This window comes from Eumetopias jubatus, unplaced genomic scaffold (assembly GCF_037043125.1).
Source record: "Eumetopias jubatus isolate StellerSeaLion01/CBP00866 unplaced genomic scaffold, mEumJub1_p1.0 scaffold_1, whole genome shotgun sequence".
Taxonomy (NCBI): Eukaryota; Metazoa; Chordata; class Mammalia; order Carnivora; family Otariidae; genus Eumetopias; species Eumetopias jubatus.
Window position 1 is genome coordinate 93227713 of NW_028274807.1, and position 17082 is coordinate 93244794.

The 17082-nt window shown below is 38.2% G+C and overlaps 1 protein-coding gene across 2 annotated transcripts in view; it reads left to right on the forward strand.

Annotated features, from left to right (window-relative positions):
* Positions 1 to 1525: 1525 nt before the first annotated feature.
* The window catches only part of SLC2A2 (solute carrier family 2 member 2), a 28168-nt gene continuing 12611 nt past the window's right edge, over positions 1526 to 17082 (forward strand). Inside the window, exons 1-3 of one of the 2 annotated variants that reach the window (XM_028101065.2) lie at positions 1526 to 1540; positions 8795 to 8887; positions 11947 to 12209. In XM_028101065.2, coding sequence (XP_027956866.1) covers positions 1526 to 1540; positions 8795 to 8887; positions 11947 to 12209 — 371 coding nt within the window. Of the gene's footprint in view, positions 1541 to 8794; positions 8888 to 11946; positions 12210 to 17082 lie in introns of those variants that run through there. The other variant, XM_028101066.2, reaches the window with a different exon arrangement.

The window sequence follows — 17082 nt, forward strand, 5'->3', positions numbered from 1 at the left end:
AATAGTATTCGTTAGTGTTTTTCTACAAAAAAACAAAACTGTATTGAGTGTTTGTGATTCCGTTTGTCTGTTCTTATACATTGTGAACTCCTAACTGTCTTGTTTATCTCATGTATTTCAGAGCCTGGGACTGTGCTGGTCTCAAGTTTGTGGTTTGAGCTGAATTATTTATTCAGTTGGGTTGCCCCACAGAGGTAATAGAAATAAAAGAGTGGTGGTGAAATAAAAGACACATGAAATCAGAGTCTCCCTTACCTCTTCACTTTGTCACTGCTTCTTCATAACATCCTGGTTTAGGAGACTGTCTGAGATCTCCTCTGCTGGGAACTGGTTCTGGCTGAGCCTCAGTGGAACCAAGTGACAATAGTTGCCACACACAGTTCAAGCTCAGCAAATTTTGATACTGTCTGGGCTCCCACAGAGACTGAACATTATAGAGGAGACACAGAAAGGTACAGACTCGGGGTGCCTGGGTGGCTCAGTCAGTTAAGCCTCTGCCTTTGGCTCAGGTCATGATCCCAGAGACCTGGGATCTAGCCCCACATCCACACATCCGGCTCCTGGCTCAGTGGAGAGTCTCCTTTCCCTCTCTCTCTGCCCCTCCCCCCAGCTCGGGCTCTCTCTTGCTTGCTCTCTCTTAAAAAAATAAATAAAATCTTAAAAAAAGAAGAAGAAGAAGAAGAAGAAGGGTACAGACTCAAGCCAAATGAGCAGATTTATTTGAGAACTCTACACTCCAACAAGCGCCTCTAGACATACACCAAACCAATAATAATTGCAAAAACAATAATAACCTACATTTTGCTGAGCACTTATTATGCACTAGGCTAACCACTTTCCTATCACATTTGATCCATATAGCAATACAAAGTGTGTTCTGTTTTCATTTTATTCAGTGAAAAACTAAGGTGCAGAAAAGTCACTGGGAGCCAACTGCTTAAGGTAATACCATCAGTAAATTAAGATTCAAACCCAAGTTCATAGTTCTCAAAAGCTCATTCAGGTAAACCACTCAAGCCTACAGTGGCCTCTGGCCAAACAGCCCAGCTCTAAAGCACAAACACCACAGTTCTGGTTCTCTGTAGAGAAGAGTGCAGCATGCCTCCCATGTCCCTCATCTTTGTCATCCCCACAACATGAAACATCAACCCAGCATCTCATCTCTACAAAAGACCCCAAAGAATTCTTTTTTCACCTGTTCCTGGTTACTGGTGTACTTAACATGTTAAAGTGTGACCATCTCTGGTTTGTGACTTACGCCTGAGGGACCTGCTCCCATTTTCTTTTGCTGGTGCACAAGTTTGAAATAACAAGTCACTAAGGCAAAGCATTTATTGATTAGATTCTCCTCAATATTCAGCCTCTGATGAAATCAGATTTTAAAGGTGATGGCCAGGCTGCTTCGTTGCCTTGCTCCTCCTCCTCTAATGTATAACTAGTAGAAAGCTGAAGAAAGGCTGGCCAGCTGCATGTGCCACACTCACCACAGGACTTGGAATTAAGAGGAGGACTCTTAACCGATAAAATGACAGAAGATAAGGTAAAGTAGCATTATGTTCATTTTAAATCGGCTTGAGGAAATGAATAGGGGGATTTGTTCAAGTCGGTGACCATAGGGAGGATTTGGGGGATGTTGGGTGTAGCTACCACAGATTGAAGCTACTTCTCTTGGCCAACTGATAGTTCATTTAGCTGCAAAAATATGTATCACATTCAGTATTTTATATATCTATTCAGAATTTTAAGGATATTTGCTCTGTTTTCTGAGTAGTCTGTGTAACTTTCTCAAGTGATTCTGCAAAACCATATTACTGAAGGAATGTGCCAAAAAAAGGTAGATTAACCCAAATCTAACTAATCATGAAAATTGGTCTGAAATTTTCAAAAATGACAATGAATGAAAAACAAGAGGCAGAAGGACTGTTCTAGATAAAAGGAGACTAAGAACTGACAACCAAGTTAGATCCTGGAAAGAAGAAAACAGCTGTAAGGGACAATATGGGGACAGTTGGGGAAATTTTGAAAATGGGCTGTTATATTAGATAATATTAGTATATCTATTACATTCTTGGATATGATGATGGTATTGTAATTATATAGGAGAATGTCTTTGTTCTTAGTGAGTACATTCTAAAGTATTTAGGAATGAAGTGACACTAATATCTGCAACTGATTTTCAAATGATTCCAACCACACTACATACGTACCTGTCCATGCACAAACATACACAGTGAAAGTTAAACAAATGTAAATGCTAACCATCCTGAACACAGGTTATGGGATGTTCACTGCCCTATTTTTTCAACTTCTCTATAGATAGGATACTTTCCAAAATAAAAACTTAAAAAGGTCATAGTGCTGTCGTTCCCTTATAAGTTTTCCCCAACCAAACACACCCACCACTTCACACAATCACACAAGTAGGTAAATCTGTAGCCCTGTTAGACTAGGATATCTAAAGTTCTGGCCTGTTGTAACTTAACTCTGCTGAGCATTTCTTCATGTGAGTAAGTGACAAGTCTAGGAGCACAGACTTTGCGGTTAGCCAGGCTTGATTTGGAGTGTGATGATGCTACTTACCTGCTGTGAGACCAAAGTTAAGTTATTTAACTGACCTTGGGTTTTCTATATTGTGACAAAATAAGAACATATTGGGATATAATAAGAGGATATAAGATATACAGGGATTCTAATAGTTCTTTATGGTCTGGGAGTATGTAAATGAGCTAATATTTGAGAGACGGATGATAAACATTTTAATGTTAATAGTTACGCATTTACATGATATATTTTAAAAATAACTAGGACTTCATGATTTCCTATTATAGCCCAGGATAAAGCTAAAGTAGTCAGCATTTTAAAGGTGATATAAAGATAAATATTAAGTTAATAACTATACACATAGTATGTAGATTTGGCAAAAATAATAAAGGTAGTGTTCAAATAACTAAAGTTTATAAGAGACTGCAAAAGGGAAGGTAATATGCTTACCACAGTGTCTGACACCTAGTAAATGCTCAAGCTTCATTTTGAACATCACTAAATTCCCTTTAGAAATTGTTGTAGGACTTTTCTTGAGAACCAAGGAATTGCCTAATAATGGAACCCAGAAATAATGAGAACTGATGTAAAGCACAATGTTTCAGCTTTGTAAAACTGCCCAGACTTTGAAAGAAGTGGGATAAGCATGGACTGAGGGTTAGGAGACCTGAGTTCTCACACTGAATATACCCAATAATGTACTAACTCAGACAAAGGACCTGAATTCAGTTTTTTTCAAGTGGAAAATGAAGAAATTAAACTAGAATCCTCTGTTCTCTAAGGTCCCTTTCAACATGAAAATTCTATGGCTTGAGAGGCCCCTGGAGTTTTCCAAAGTTGGGTGCAAGATCACCTTTAGGTTGGCATTTGGAGCCATGCAGTTTAGAGGAAAGACATCAGCTTCTCCTCCCTACCAGTCACTCTGTAGCTGCTGAAAATCTGCGTTTTTGCTTAGAAATGGGAGTTTAAGAACACCAGCTCTGGGTTCAAATGCTAGAATATCTGTTACTTACTAGCTGTATGGTATTGAGCATATCACTTAATCTTCTATAAGCCCTGGTTTCCTCACCTGTAAAATGGGGATAATTTCTTTTACATTGTAGTATTGTTGTGAAGATTTTTGGTGACATATGAAAAGTTGACAGGTGGTTGGTTGACAAGAGAGATAAATGATATGCTAATGTGATTAAAGATGCAATTGTTTTATAGCCCTTTCATCATTTATAGGAAGACCACATTAGTATCTTATTTAATCTTTATGATATCCATTTTTTGGCAAAGAAGCAGATTCAGGGATATTAAGGGCCTAGCTGGTAGTCTTCTAGGTTTTCTGAATTCCAAGTCTATTTGTTTTTTCTAACAAACCCCATCTAATTTCTAAGCCACAAAATAAATACCACATTTTGTTTTATGTTAGGGTTCAGCCACTTGCCCATTCTGTGTACTCCCACATTTATCCTGTGGCATATCTTTCATTGGATGTGGAACCTAGTTTCTCTAACTTAAAATTGTTAAGCTCTAAGTGGGGATAGTCTTTCTAAGAGTCAGGCTTAATATCTTGTTGCCTATGAAGAGATGAGAGACAAAGCTTGAAGATCTTCAGCCACTTTGTAGGTATATGGCTTTGGACAAGTTCCTCACCCTTTGTGTACTGGTTTTTCCGTATGTGACATGATAATAATAATTACTACCTACAGAGTTGTTGAAAGAACAGAGCCTAGACAAAGTAAGATCCTAAGTTCTCACTGTTTTCATTAGCTCCTATGTACCTATCCTCAGTCAACCTCTTGGACGCTAGATTAATGGATAGGATTGATGGGCTAATTCAGACTTAACAGTCTTCAGAAATTTCCCTTCTCATAAACAAAACTTTTTTGTCCAAGCCTAGTACCAAAATATATAGAAGATTGAATATAAATGTTATCTCTTTCATTTCACTACAGAAAAAGAAAAGATGGAAACCAAAGAGCCAGTTTAAGGTAAGGTTCAGAGAGGGAAATTAAACCTAAAAGTAAGAGAAAAAAAGAAACAAAGAAACAAAGAAAAAGAGAAAAAGAAAGAAGGAAGGAAGAAAAGAAGGAATCAAAGTTTCAGAGACTTTTATATTTGGGATTATCACTTTAGTTGGGAATTCAAGTGACCTTCTTAAAATTGATAACATTGTTCCTTACCTGACCAACTAGGTAAAATTTCTATCTTAGGAAGTTAAAGTGGGGAAACTGCAGCTCTGCCCCCTCAAGATGGCAGGACCAAAGCGAACTCTGAAAAAAGAAGCCAGTAAGACCAGAGGACAAGGACTTTAAGGACATTCTAAGATTTCTAAACATCTAAAACTTCTATTTCCTTCACAGTTCCTTTTTTCTGTTACTCCTATCACATGAGAAATTGTTCTTAGAGGCAGCCCCAGAATTGCTATAGTAATGACTTAGAACAATTTGATTAGAAAATAATGAGACAGGAGTTCCAGAGAACTTAAGTCTTTGAAAATTAAATTTCATTTTTATCAAAGTAATGTGGAGCAGCTAACACTGTTGTGACTTAGAGTGTGTATTTGGAGTGGCAGGGGAGAGCCAATGGAGATTATGGGGAACCAAATCTGCTACGGCCACCACCTTCACCCCTAACTTCCATTTCCATAGCACCCCTGCTCACCATTGGCATGGTGACTAGTTGGATTGTTAAAATAAGAAAGGAACTATATGATTGTCTGGTGGGGGCAGGAGAAGAGAGCCAGTAGAGAGTGGAAGCCCAGGGATGGAGTGGGAAGGGCAGTCACTAAGACACCAAGTGCTTGGACATTCTGCTACAGGAAGAAAAGGAGACACAGGGATGAAACTGGCCCTGGGCTTGGTGGTGGGAAGGCCATGAGGTTCTTCTTCAGCTGAGCTACAGAGGAGCAGTTGAGTAGCTTTTCCCCCTTGGTATTTTTGTACAGAAATGTCACAAAAGTTTTCTGTGGATAGATGAGGAAGGAGGGGATTTGTGTGGTGGGTAGTGGGAAAATGCACTTGAAACTGGTGGGTGTTGGTGAGTTGGCTTCAGCATCACACTTGGCAAATTCTATGAATATGTGTGCTCTTAGTTTTTTTTTTATTTAGAAAGATTATATTCCTAGATTTTTAGATGTCCTTGACTTTTGAATGTCTGTTTCTGACCAATGAGAAATTCAAAATAACCAATTAGTTAAAAGCATAGGGTCTGAATCTAAGTCATTATTGCACAAGTTACTGACTGTGAGACTGTAACCTAGTCTAGTTACCTATAAAATAGGGATACTGATAGTGCTGTCATGAGAAGTGTCCGTTACTTGGTCTCCAGGATGTGTAAATATGTTACCCTAAAAGGCAAAAAGGACTTTACAAATGTCATTAAGATTATGGACCTTGAGATAGGAAGATTAACCTGGATTATCCAGATAGGCCAAATCTAATCTCATAACTTCTTCAATGGGAAGAACTTTTCCGGGTATAGTCAGGATCAGAGAGATGCAATGTGAGGACCTGACTGGCCCATTTCTGGCTGTGAAGATAGAGAAAGGACACCACTAACCAAGGAATGTGGTGGCCTCTAAAGCTGGGAATGGCCCTCACTTTGCAGCCAGCACAAAAACACAGATCCTGGTCCTACAGCCATGAGGAACAGAATTCTACCATCAACCCAAATTTTCCCCAACAGCCTTCAGAAAGGAACACAGCCTGCCAACATCTTAATTTTAGTCATACCAGACTTCTGATGTACAAGAACTGTAAGATAACAAACTTGTGTTATCTGTTATAGCTGCAAGAGAAAACTGATACAGTTAAAAGAGACAATCACATACAGCAAAAAATAGGCATGCAGTAGGCAGAAATATTCAGTATTAGGCCTTGAAGTTGTGTTTGCATTGCACCTAATATCAAACTGTCTAGATTGTAGTGACGGAGACTATCAGGGAAGTGGGTGGAAGCCTTGTCAAGGTGCCCTCTGGTCCCCTCATGGATGATGACGGTTACTTCCTACAAATAAAATGAAAGGATAAAATTCTCCATCCCTGGAAACAGCTGAAGGGGAGAAAGGATTTAAGGAGAAACCACCAAGTAAATGGAAGCCATTTTAGCTTTGGTTGCCTGAGGCACTAGGTATTAGATATCTAATTACATATTAAAGGATAATTCAAAATCTCTGGTAATCCCATACCATGTAGCATATTGTGTGTGTGTATGTGCACACACACAAACCTGTGCACACAGGTACATTTTACAGTTAACATACTTTGAATTTATTTGTAATTATTTTATTATGTATATGCATATATGATTTATATCTCAATATATATAATGTATACTATATGATATATATATGCTTCTTTCAGGATATATATAGATATAGGATATATATGCTTCTTTTAGGATAATATAATATTATCATATCTTTGGAGAAAGTTTTAAGTCCTTTCTTAGGAAGGAAGGAAGGAAGTTGCTGGGAAGAAAAGCCTACAGAGGTGCCACCTGAAATTAATTCTGAATTAGTGGAAAAAGACAAAACAAACCTACAGATTCCCAATTCTCACCACAGAGATTCCAATCCAATAGTAGGTCTGGGGTGAATCCCAGGAAGCTACACCTGCAACAAGCTCTCCAATGAGGGTCTGGTTTTAGAACCCCAAGATTCCATAACTTCAAGGCTCTCAGGCTGGTTCTGTGATAATACTTTGTTGATGATGACACTGAAATTTCTAATCTCTGGCTTTATTAGGTAATGAGAGGACTTGGTTAATAAGCTACTTTTCATGCTGGAGTAGGGATTTACAATCATCCCCCTACTTAGAGAAAAACTGAAGATCCTACAGGAAAAGTGGTTTGGGTCATATACTCCCTAAACATGAGTGGGAACTAGAATTCATGTTGATATGACTCGTTCATTTGTTCAGTGAAGTTTCTACAATATCCCATGTTATTTATTTAAACATTTAAATTATGTAATTATACAGGAAATTATTTCCTTATAAAATGTCTGATAATATAAATAAAAGAAAGAATACTCGTTTATCCCCCTTCTCTAGTCTCACATTCTTCCTCAGTGGTCATCCTTTTGTTATCTGTTCTTCAAGAAAATATTCTGTGACTTACATACAACATGCACAAATCAAAGAATGCTCAAGTTTAAGCCTTTTTAAAAATTAATGAGATGGGCACCTGGGTGGCTCAGCTGGTTAAGCGACTGCCTTCGGCTCAGGTCATGATCCTGGAGTCGCTGGATCGAGTCCCACACCTGGCTCCCTGCTCGGCAGGGAGTCTGCTTCTCCCTCTGACCCTCTTCCCTCTCGTGCTCTCTGTCTCTCATTCTCTCTCTCTCAAATAAATAAAATCTTAAAAAAAATAAAAATTAGTGAGATTACACAGCTTCCTTTATCACTTAACAGTAAGTACAAAATGATCACATTACTCTAGCTTCAGCACAGCATGTTGTATGTATCATGATGTATTTGAATCTATCTGGCCATTTTCCATTGAATGATATTTTGGTTCTTTTACGATTTTTGCTATCACACACACACACACACACACACACACACACACACACACAATGCTGCATCAAACATCCTGATATGAGATTCTATATGTATGATATGATTTCTCTAAGATGGTTAGATATGTAACTATGAGTTGAAGGGAATGAACGTTCTGTCCCTTTCTACACTGAGTTTTGTAGTTACATGGAGTTGGAAAGAAAATAACATCCTTCAATCCATAACTCTGGATTCAACTAGTTGCAAATCTTGGAAATTATCCTTACCTGGATATTGATGTCGTCATGATAAAGCCTGGCTGATGCCTCTTGTATGAGTTTTGAGGTGTTTTTGTACCATAACAATGCCCAGGAGAACTCCCTTTTTGTTACTAGTGTTTTTTTTACCTCTTCAAATGATATAAATTGACTGTTTTTATCACGGTGGTTTCCTTTAGTCAGCAGAAATTCTAGTCTTCAGACCTGATTTTAAATCATAAATATATGCATGGAAAAGGATGTTTCGTTCCTCTCTTGGAAGAAATTGTCCCAAACTTTTCTCAGCTTTAGCAGTGTAGGGCCCTCGATGAATGGCTCTTGCATTCTCATATGAATGAAGTTGGGAGCATAGGGCACACTGTGAATGAGTATCAAGGAGCAAGAACCAGCCTGTAGAGCCTGTCAGAAGTCCAAGCTGCACACTGACACGATGGTAGGTAACTGAAGTTGCCTTGTGTTTCCCAGCCCTGTGTTTCATTCCCCACAGATCACCGGGACCTTGATTTTCACTGTCTTCACTGCTGCACTGGGTTCCTTCCAGTTTGGATATGACATTGGTGTGATCAATGCACCTCAAGAGGCAAGTGACACATGTACAATTCAAATCTCTTATTGGCAATTTCTGTAAGTGACTGAAAGATCTGTGTTCCTCATACACAGAGATAAAGTGTGCCCACATGGGGAACATAGGGTAATCCCAGCATTCTGTCAGGCACCATGTGCGTGGTTTCAAAGCTGATAACTTGGCTTTGGCTCCTCAGTAACCCGCACAAAGAAAGGGCAATAAACAATTCTTGATCTCTGACTCTGCTGTTCTCTGAGCTCATAGAAAACTCCAGCCAGAATACCACGTGCCTACAGATGTTGTTTTAAAAAAACTTAAGAACTTATTGCAACCTTTATTCAGAGCTCCCAGCCATATGTGAGTGAAAAAATGAATGACAAATGCTGGGGAATAAGAGGAAGCAATAGAAGGATTTATTTCATTTTATGCACAAGCTTTTACTGGGCACCAACTCACTGTGCATCAGGTGCTTTAACATATGTTCTCCCTAGTCTAACCTCCAAAAACCTTATTATGCCCAATCACAGGCCAGATGAAAGACTTTAGGAGCCCTAACACTAAGAAGGTCCTATCCTTCCCCCTAATTCTGTCCCTCCTAGCTAATCCAAAGTAAAATGATATATGACTGCTAAGTAATAGTCTGGAAGTTCTACAAAATTTGGATTTCTCCACGATAACTATTCGGATGGGTGTTTTTAAAAATAATACTGAATAATTTCTATCACGTGTCTCATTTATTTTGTGCAGCCCTACTCCGGTATACAATGAATAAACAGGAGGGGGATGTCATTTTCTCAGCTCCCACAGCCTGTTAAGTGGGGGACCTAGACTTCATTCCCTTTGGTCTAATTAAGGCTGGCAGGTCATTTAGGGCAGGATTGTCTTCTTCCTCTTCCTGTCACCAGTGCCAAGCACAATGATTAGCATAAAGGTGTTCAACAAAGTGGTTAGTTGGGAAAGAGAGGAAGAGAGGAGAGAAGCGGAGAGGGGGGGGAGCAGTATAAAATGAAGGTCCAAGCATTTGTTGGGTGCCTTCTATGAATACATCATATTTCACCTTCTTCCCTTACAATGTTGCACTCCAAGGAAAATGTGTACTGACCACAGGCTATCACCTGAAAGCGTTGCTCCTTGGGCCAGAAGATGTGCTTTGGTTGGGTGCCACATATTATCATGAGTGTGGTGGTCTTGCTGTAGTTGAGAAATTTAGATAACAATGCTGGGGGTCACCACTTTTTTCTGTGGGTGATGACAACACGTGCCAGTTTAGCAGCCTTCTTGAAATTTGGTTCAGCATCACCGTAATTTAGAATCAGTAGAGTCTCTTTTTGTGGAAGACCTTTTCACATCCTATTTAAACCATCTTCTCCAGGGAAGGAGAGAGAAAATCAGGCTAAGGTTTCCCCTCCTTCAATCCAAGTCCTAGAGCCAGACTTGAAAATAGGGATCCCCCACTGGCATTGGGCTTCGTGTCCTCTCTAGAGGCCCTCTTTCTGTGTTTAACAAGCTGCTTAAACATCATTATAGAAGCATAGATGTTCAGCTTCATTTGTGTTTGTTAGTGGAATGACACGTGGCATTAAGGTTTTTTAAAATCACACTTTTTCATGATTATAAAAACTACACATACCTGTTACAGAAAGTATTTGGAACAAATCACCTATACTAATTCTACCACATAGAGCAAACAGCTGAGAACATTTCAGATAGTTCCTTCTAGCCTTTTTTCTATGCATATTATCCATGTAAAATGGTCTGCTAATGAGGTAAATGTCTTGGTCAGACTTCTTTTATCACAAGAGGATATCAGTCCGCTCCTTCACTCAGTTGATTTTACCACATAGGGCCTTGCCCATGACTGACAACCTAGAGCAGCTTCATTCCAAGTCCTTGTCAGAGGTCCTCCCACACCACTGAATAGTGACCAAATCAGCACTGAGAGGAAGGACAAGGAAAGAATCCCGAAGGCTGTGCCTTTACTCAATTATACTTTGGTAGGATCTTTGCCTCTTCTGAAACACAGGATAAACTATGGCTCTGTGAAATTTAATTTTGAGTTCTGTTCATTCTATTACATACTGAAATCTGTGAGGACACAGAGGAAGAAACTCCTTCAGGTATCAATCCCTTCTCAGGGGCCACTGAGTTATTTTTATCTTTGAAATCCATCAATATACATGATTGTTTTCCTCTCTTTGCACTGGCTTCTAGGAAGTTTACTGGTAAATTTATAGGATATTTCGGGTGCCTGGGTGGCTCAGATGGTTGGGCATCTGCCTTTGGCTCGGGTCGTGATCCCAGAGTCCTGGGATCGAGTTCCGCATCGGGCTCCCTGCTCCTTGGGAGCCTGCTTCTCCCTCTGCCTCTCTCTCTCTCTGTCTCTCATGAATAAATAAATAAAATCTTTTAAAACAATTATAGCATATTTCTAGCAAGGATACAGCACCTAGGGTTTATATTTTGTATACTAACTTTATTTTTGGCTTCATCTTATCTTTCCCAATCTTTTTTCTTACAGCCATTTTTATGCTTCTATTAGAAGAATATTTACATAAATCAATTTAAACCCTGCTGTGCAGAGGTAATATGGTGTGAAAATGTATCTTTTTGTCTGCAGAATATTTTCAATTTGAATAGATGCCTGCACTTAAAACTTGAAGAATTTTACATAAAAACCCAGATTTCTGGCTTCTTTTTTAAAAATTAAAGGTCACACAATACTAGTCTCACATTTGCAGCTTCCTTCTTTAGGTGGGGCAAATGCTCTCCAGTGCTATAATCTTGCCCATTTGCTCTTATATTCTCAATAGTAGAGACAGTATTTCAGTCCTCTAGTTATCAAGGTTCTCCTTCACTTATTTGTTCCTGCCTAGTTCCTGTGGGCACTGGAATTTGCAACCTCTGTTTTACAGGATATGGTCAACTGTAAGTAAATCTATCTGTGTTTGTATATAATATACATCATTGGGATGACCCTTTTAAACACCTAACAAACATTCTAAAGGAGAAACAAACAAAAGGTGTATAGAATATTTGAAATGTTGGAGCTATTTTTCTTTATTTTATTTCCTCAGGTAATAATATCCCATTATGAATACATTTTGGGTATTCCACTGAATGACCGAAAAGCTATCAACAACTATACTATCAACAGTACAAAGGAACTGCCCACAGTCCCATTCCTAGGAGATTCAATAACAACACCTTTGGTGGAGGAAGAGACTACAGCATCTACTAGCCTCGTCACCATGCTCTGGTCCTTGTCTGTGTCTAGCTTTGCAGTTGGTGGAATGATTGCATCATTTTTTGGTGGGTGGCTAGGGGATCGGCTTGGAAGGTAGGCAAGTTTCATAAATAAGCATAAACATGGAAACTTTAGTATTTGGGGTTTCTAAAACTTTGTTTAGAAAGAAATCCTCTTTCCTTTTGTGGAATAGTTTCAGAGTTGTTCTTTTCAATTCATGAACCTATGAATTAGGTTTTAGGACAAATAATGGAGAAAGCTGTTGCCCTAGTCTGCTTAATCATGGAGGCATTTATAGCAAAAGTGGGTTTGGTGTGTATTTACACAGAACTGATTTGATTCTCTAAATTTGTTAGTTTTAAAACATATTGGGGTGCCTGGGTGACTCAGTCAGTTGGGTGTCTGACTCTTGATTTTGGTTCGGGTCATGATCTCAGGGTCCTGAGATCCATCCCCCACCCCCAAATCAGGCTCAGTGCTCAGTGGGGAGTCTGCTGGAGATACTCTCCCTCTCCCTCTGCCCCTCCCCCTGCTCACTCTTCCTCTCTCTCTTTCTCAAATAAATCTTTAAAAAACTAAAATAAAATAAAACATGTTAAGAAACCACTACATAAATGGTTAACTCAGGAACTCAATGGCAGAGCTAAGAGTGAAATTTTTAACCAGGAAATCCATTGTTTGCTTCACTAAATCACTCCATTTCTCAGACATCCAGTTTTTCATTTTCAAATTAGAATTTGGCATTTGGATCAGTCAAGTCCTAAGGGTCAAATCAATATCCCTAACTCCCAATTGCCCAATATACTTGGCATGGGTTTCTAGCTGTTGCTACTGCTCTCTCAAAACCCCAACCAGAGATGAAGCAAGTAGTGTCTCCACTTCTTTACCCTGGTTTTTATCAAGTGTGTTGGATTAAAAATGTCATAAAAAAAAAAAACTCCCTGGAACTCCTTTACACTTAAATTTCATTCACTTAGTCATGTGACATACTAAAAATTGGGATTCCACCCCCACACACAGAGAGAGGAAATAAAATCAGAAAATCGAATGGGTTTTTTTTGGACTCATTTTCTGTTTTGAGGCCACCTTTTGTTTATTAATGATCTTTTTCTCTGATGATAAAAATAAATGTGCAAATATGGAAAATTTAGAAAATGCAAAAACCTCTAAAGATATAAATGATATAGGTAACTATTTTAGTAATTCTAGATTACAATTCATTTAGTTTTTAAATTCTTACTTTAAATTATAATTTTATCTCTCTCATTAAAATTCTGATAATTTCTTTCTCTTACACTGGAGATTTTATATAAGACTGTAAGAAGTTTTCTTAAACAATGAGCATCATTGGGGCACCTGGGTGGCTCAGTTAGTTAAGCATCTTGGCTCAGGTCATGACCCTATCAGGCTCCCTGCTCAACAGGGAGTCTGCTTCTCCCTCTGCCCCTCACCCCGCTGTCATGCTCTCTCTCACTCTCTCTGTCTCAAATAAATAAACAAAATCTTTAAAAAAATGAGTAGCATAATAACCCAAGTTTTATTCTTGTTCTTACTTGAAAGAACAAGTAAGAGTTGTAAGTAAGAGAAAGTAAGAGAAAGAACAAGTACCTCTTCCACCCCTAAAGAGAAAATTTAAGGGGTGCCTGGCTGGCTCAGTTGGTGGAGCCTGCGACTCTTGATCTTAGGATCGTGAGTTCAAGTCCCAAGTTGGGCGTGGAGCTTACTTAAAAAAAAAGAAGAAAGAAAGAAAAGGAAAGAAAAGAAAGAAAGAAAGAAAAAGAAAGAAAGAAAGAAAGAAAGAAAGAAAGAAAGAAAGAAAGAAAGAAAGAGAAAGAAAGAGAAAATGTAAGCCCTTGTTCTCATCTCATTTAGAAATGAGATTTTGACATGTCTAGTGATGTACTCTAAAGCATTTAATTCATGTCCTCGTGATGGATACAGGATGCATACCCTCTCAAGTCTTAGAATTTAGCATCAACAATGGTCATACCCCAAAACAATGTTAAATGATCATTTATCAAATGACTTCAGTAAACTAAAAGTGAGGCTTCTTCCAAGTATCGGTAGAAAAATGATTCTCCATAAATAGCAGCCACAAAATTAATAATTTTAACATCAGGGGTGCCTGGGTGGCTCAGTCAGTTAAGCGTCTGCCTTCAGCTCAGGTCATGATCCCAGAATCCTGGGATCGAGCCCTGCATTGGGCCCCCTGCTCCATGGGAAGCCTACTTCTCCCTCTCCCACTCCCCCTGCTTGTGTTCCCTCTCTCACTGTGTCTCTCTCTGTCAAATAAATAAATAAAATCTTTAAAAAAATAAAAAATAATAATTTTCACATCAAAATTAAGACAAAAGAGTTCAGTCTCTCCTATAAAACTGTTTTCCTAGGAAGATTCATTGAGAAATGACATGATTTTCCTTATTGACCAGGTCATTGCTCCATCAATTAAAAATAAGTAAATAAAAGCTTATTTTTCCATTACTTCTTTAAAAAAAAAGTCTTTCCTTATAATTGTGTAATAAGCAATAAATGTCTGTGGCCACTGCTTTATAGATTTGGCTTCTCAGTTAATTTTTCCCGAAGTTGTGTACTTAAAATTTAATTACAATGACATGGTGGAGAAGACCATGGTCTGTGCAATCCACACTACTGTAAGTGAAGGAAGGTATACATAGCCTGCCTTTAAATGCATTCTTTCTTTTGTATAAAAAAATGGAACTCACTAAAATCAAGCATTAACCTTTGGTTTCACACAGATCAAGCCCCAGCTCTAACATTTAATAGTTGTGTGAAAATGAGCAAGTCACTTAGGTTCTCTAAGATGTTTCCCCATCCATCTACAATGTAGGAAAAAATAATACCTAACTCATGGCATTATTGTGAGAATTACATGAGAGCACAGACAGAGGATTTATCACAATGCCTAGCACACAGTAAGCAGGCACTGAATGTAGCCTTACTTTGATGCTGATGCTGATGAAGACAATGATCATGACAGTGTTAAAGCCTATGCTAACAGGAGTATTTAGAGCAAAATTTAAAGAAATATACTTAGAAATATAGTTCTTTCTCCCTGATTCAGTGATTTCATGTATTTTTGGATTCTTTATTCTTGGCCATTTCTCATGTCTGAGCAGAAGTTAAAATCCTTTAAGTTGTACAAAGTGCTCTAGCACCCATTGATGATAAGGAAGAGGGACTTTAGAGCAATCTGGCATCAAATATACTTTCAAGCTATCTCTTTTAAGAGTTTTTCTCCCTAACAGAATATATACTACTAGCCAGCTAGTAACAATTTCTTAAGGTAAATTATTGAATTTGTTTGCCCTCTGAACTTGAGTAGAGAAAAAGCACTTGAGAGAGAAATAGCCCTGTCTTTTCCTGCTCTGCAGCTCTGAAACTGACCAGCTCTAAATCACTGTTTCCCCTCCCTTTGAGTAGTTGACATTTTCCTATGTTGGTCTTCTATTACTGCTCTAATGAGTTACCATAAACAGTGGCTGAAAACAACAATTATTTTCTTATAGTTTGGGAGGTCAGAAGCTCAAATTCAGTTTCATTTGGCTGAAGCCAAGACGACAGCAGGGCTGGTTCCTTCTGCAGTTTCTGAAGGAAGAACCCATTTCCTTGCCCTTTTCCAGCTTCCGGTGGTCACCATATTGCTTGGCTTGTGGCCCCCCCATTCAATCTTCAAAGTACATTACTCCAATCGTATTTCTGCCATTACATTATCTTCTCCTCCGCCCTCCTCTTAGAAGAATACTTGTGATTCCATCACTGGGCCCACCAGGATAATCCAAGATAATCTCTTTATCTCAAAACTGTTAATTTAATCACATCTGCAAAATCCCTTTTATTATATAAGGTAATATATTCCCAGAGTCTGAGGATTAGGATGTGGACTCTTATGGGATATTATTAAGCCTATCACATACTTGTTGGGCAATCATTGCAGTATAAGACTATATAATTTTACTCTCCAGGAAAAAAAAAATCTGTCTGGCATTAAAGATACTTGCTTAGAAAAAGCTCAGCTATTCAAGTTTGAAACACTGACACAGAACATAACAAGATGCTTACATTTCTTTGTGGCACAAATATTTCCACACCTGTCCATTCAGATTCTTTTACTGGCCTTATCATCATCTATTGAACTTTAAAGGTTTTTGTGCCCCACTTTCCCATTTAATAGGAATAAAAGTATCAGATATCTGCAAATGTTGTTAATTTTCACAGGATTAATTTTGAAAATGATGTTTTTTTGCTATTGCCAGCTTTATTACATATTTTACGTTGGTTGACATTAATTCATAGGTTCTGCAAATATGATGACATGCAATGTTAAAATAAGAATAATTATAATTCTCTATGATAAAACACTTAAAATTTAACTTTGAAAGTTCCTTACATCATCTACATCAACTAAAAACTTGCACCATTAAGAATGAAAGAAAGAAGGTGGGGGAGAAAGAAAGGAGAGGAAAGGAGGGAAGAAGGGAGGGAAGGAAGGAAGAAGGAAGGAAGGAAGGAAGGAAGGAAGGAAGGAAGGAAGGAAGGAAGGAAGGAAGGAAAAAAGAGAAGAGAAGGAAGAAAGAGGGGAAAGAGGAGGTAATAGGTTACAACTATAGTGTTGAATGTAGCTATCACCAGACAATTATTACTTAAAACAAGCAACTTGTAGAAAACTTAACTAGTTAACTGTTTGAAAAAGTTTCAGAAGTGTTATTTTAAATCAAACCAGTCATCAACACAACTGAATCATCTCTATTAAAATGTGGAGATCACATGCATGAAACCCAGATTTTTTCATTATAAAACATTATTTACTGTTAATGCTTTAGTCCACAGATAAATCAAACTAGCAATCATGGTTTAAAATTCCCCAACTAACTTTTTTAGAAAAATTAAAATAACTGCTCTTAAGTAAATATCTTAGCAAACTCCGAAAGCAAATAATTTTATCAAA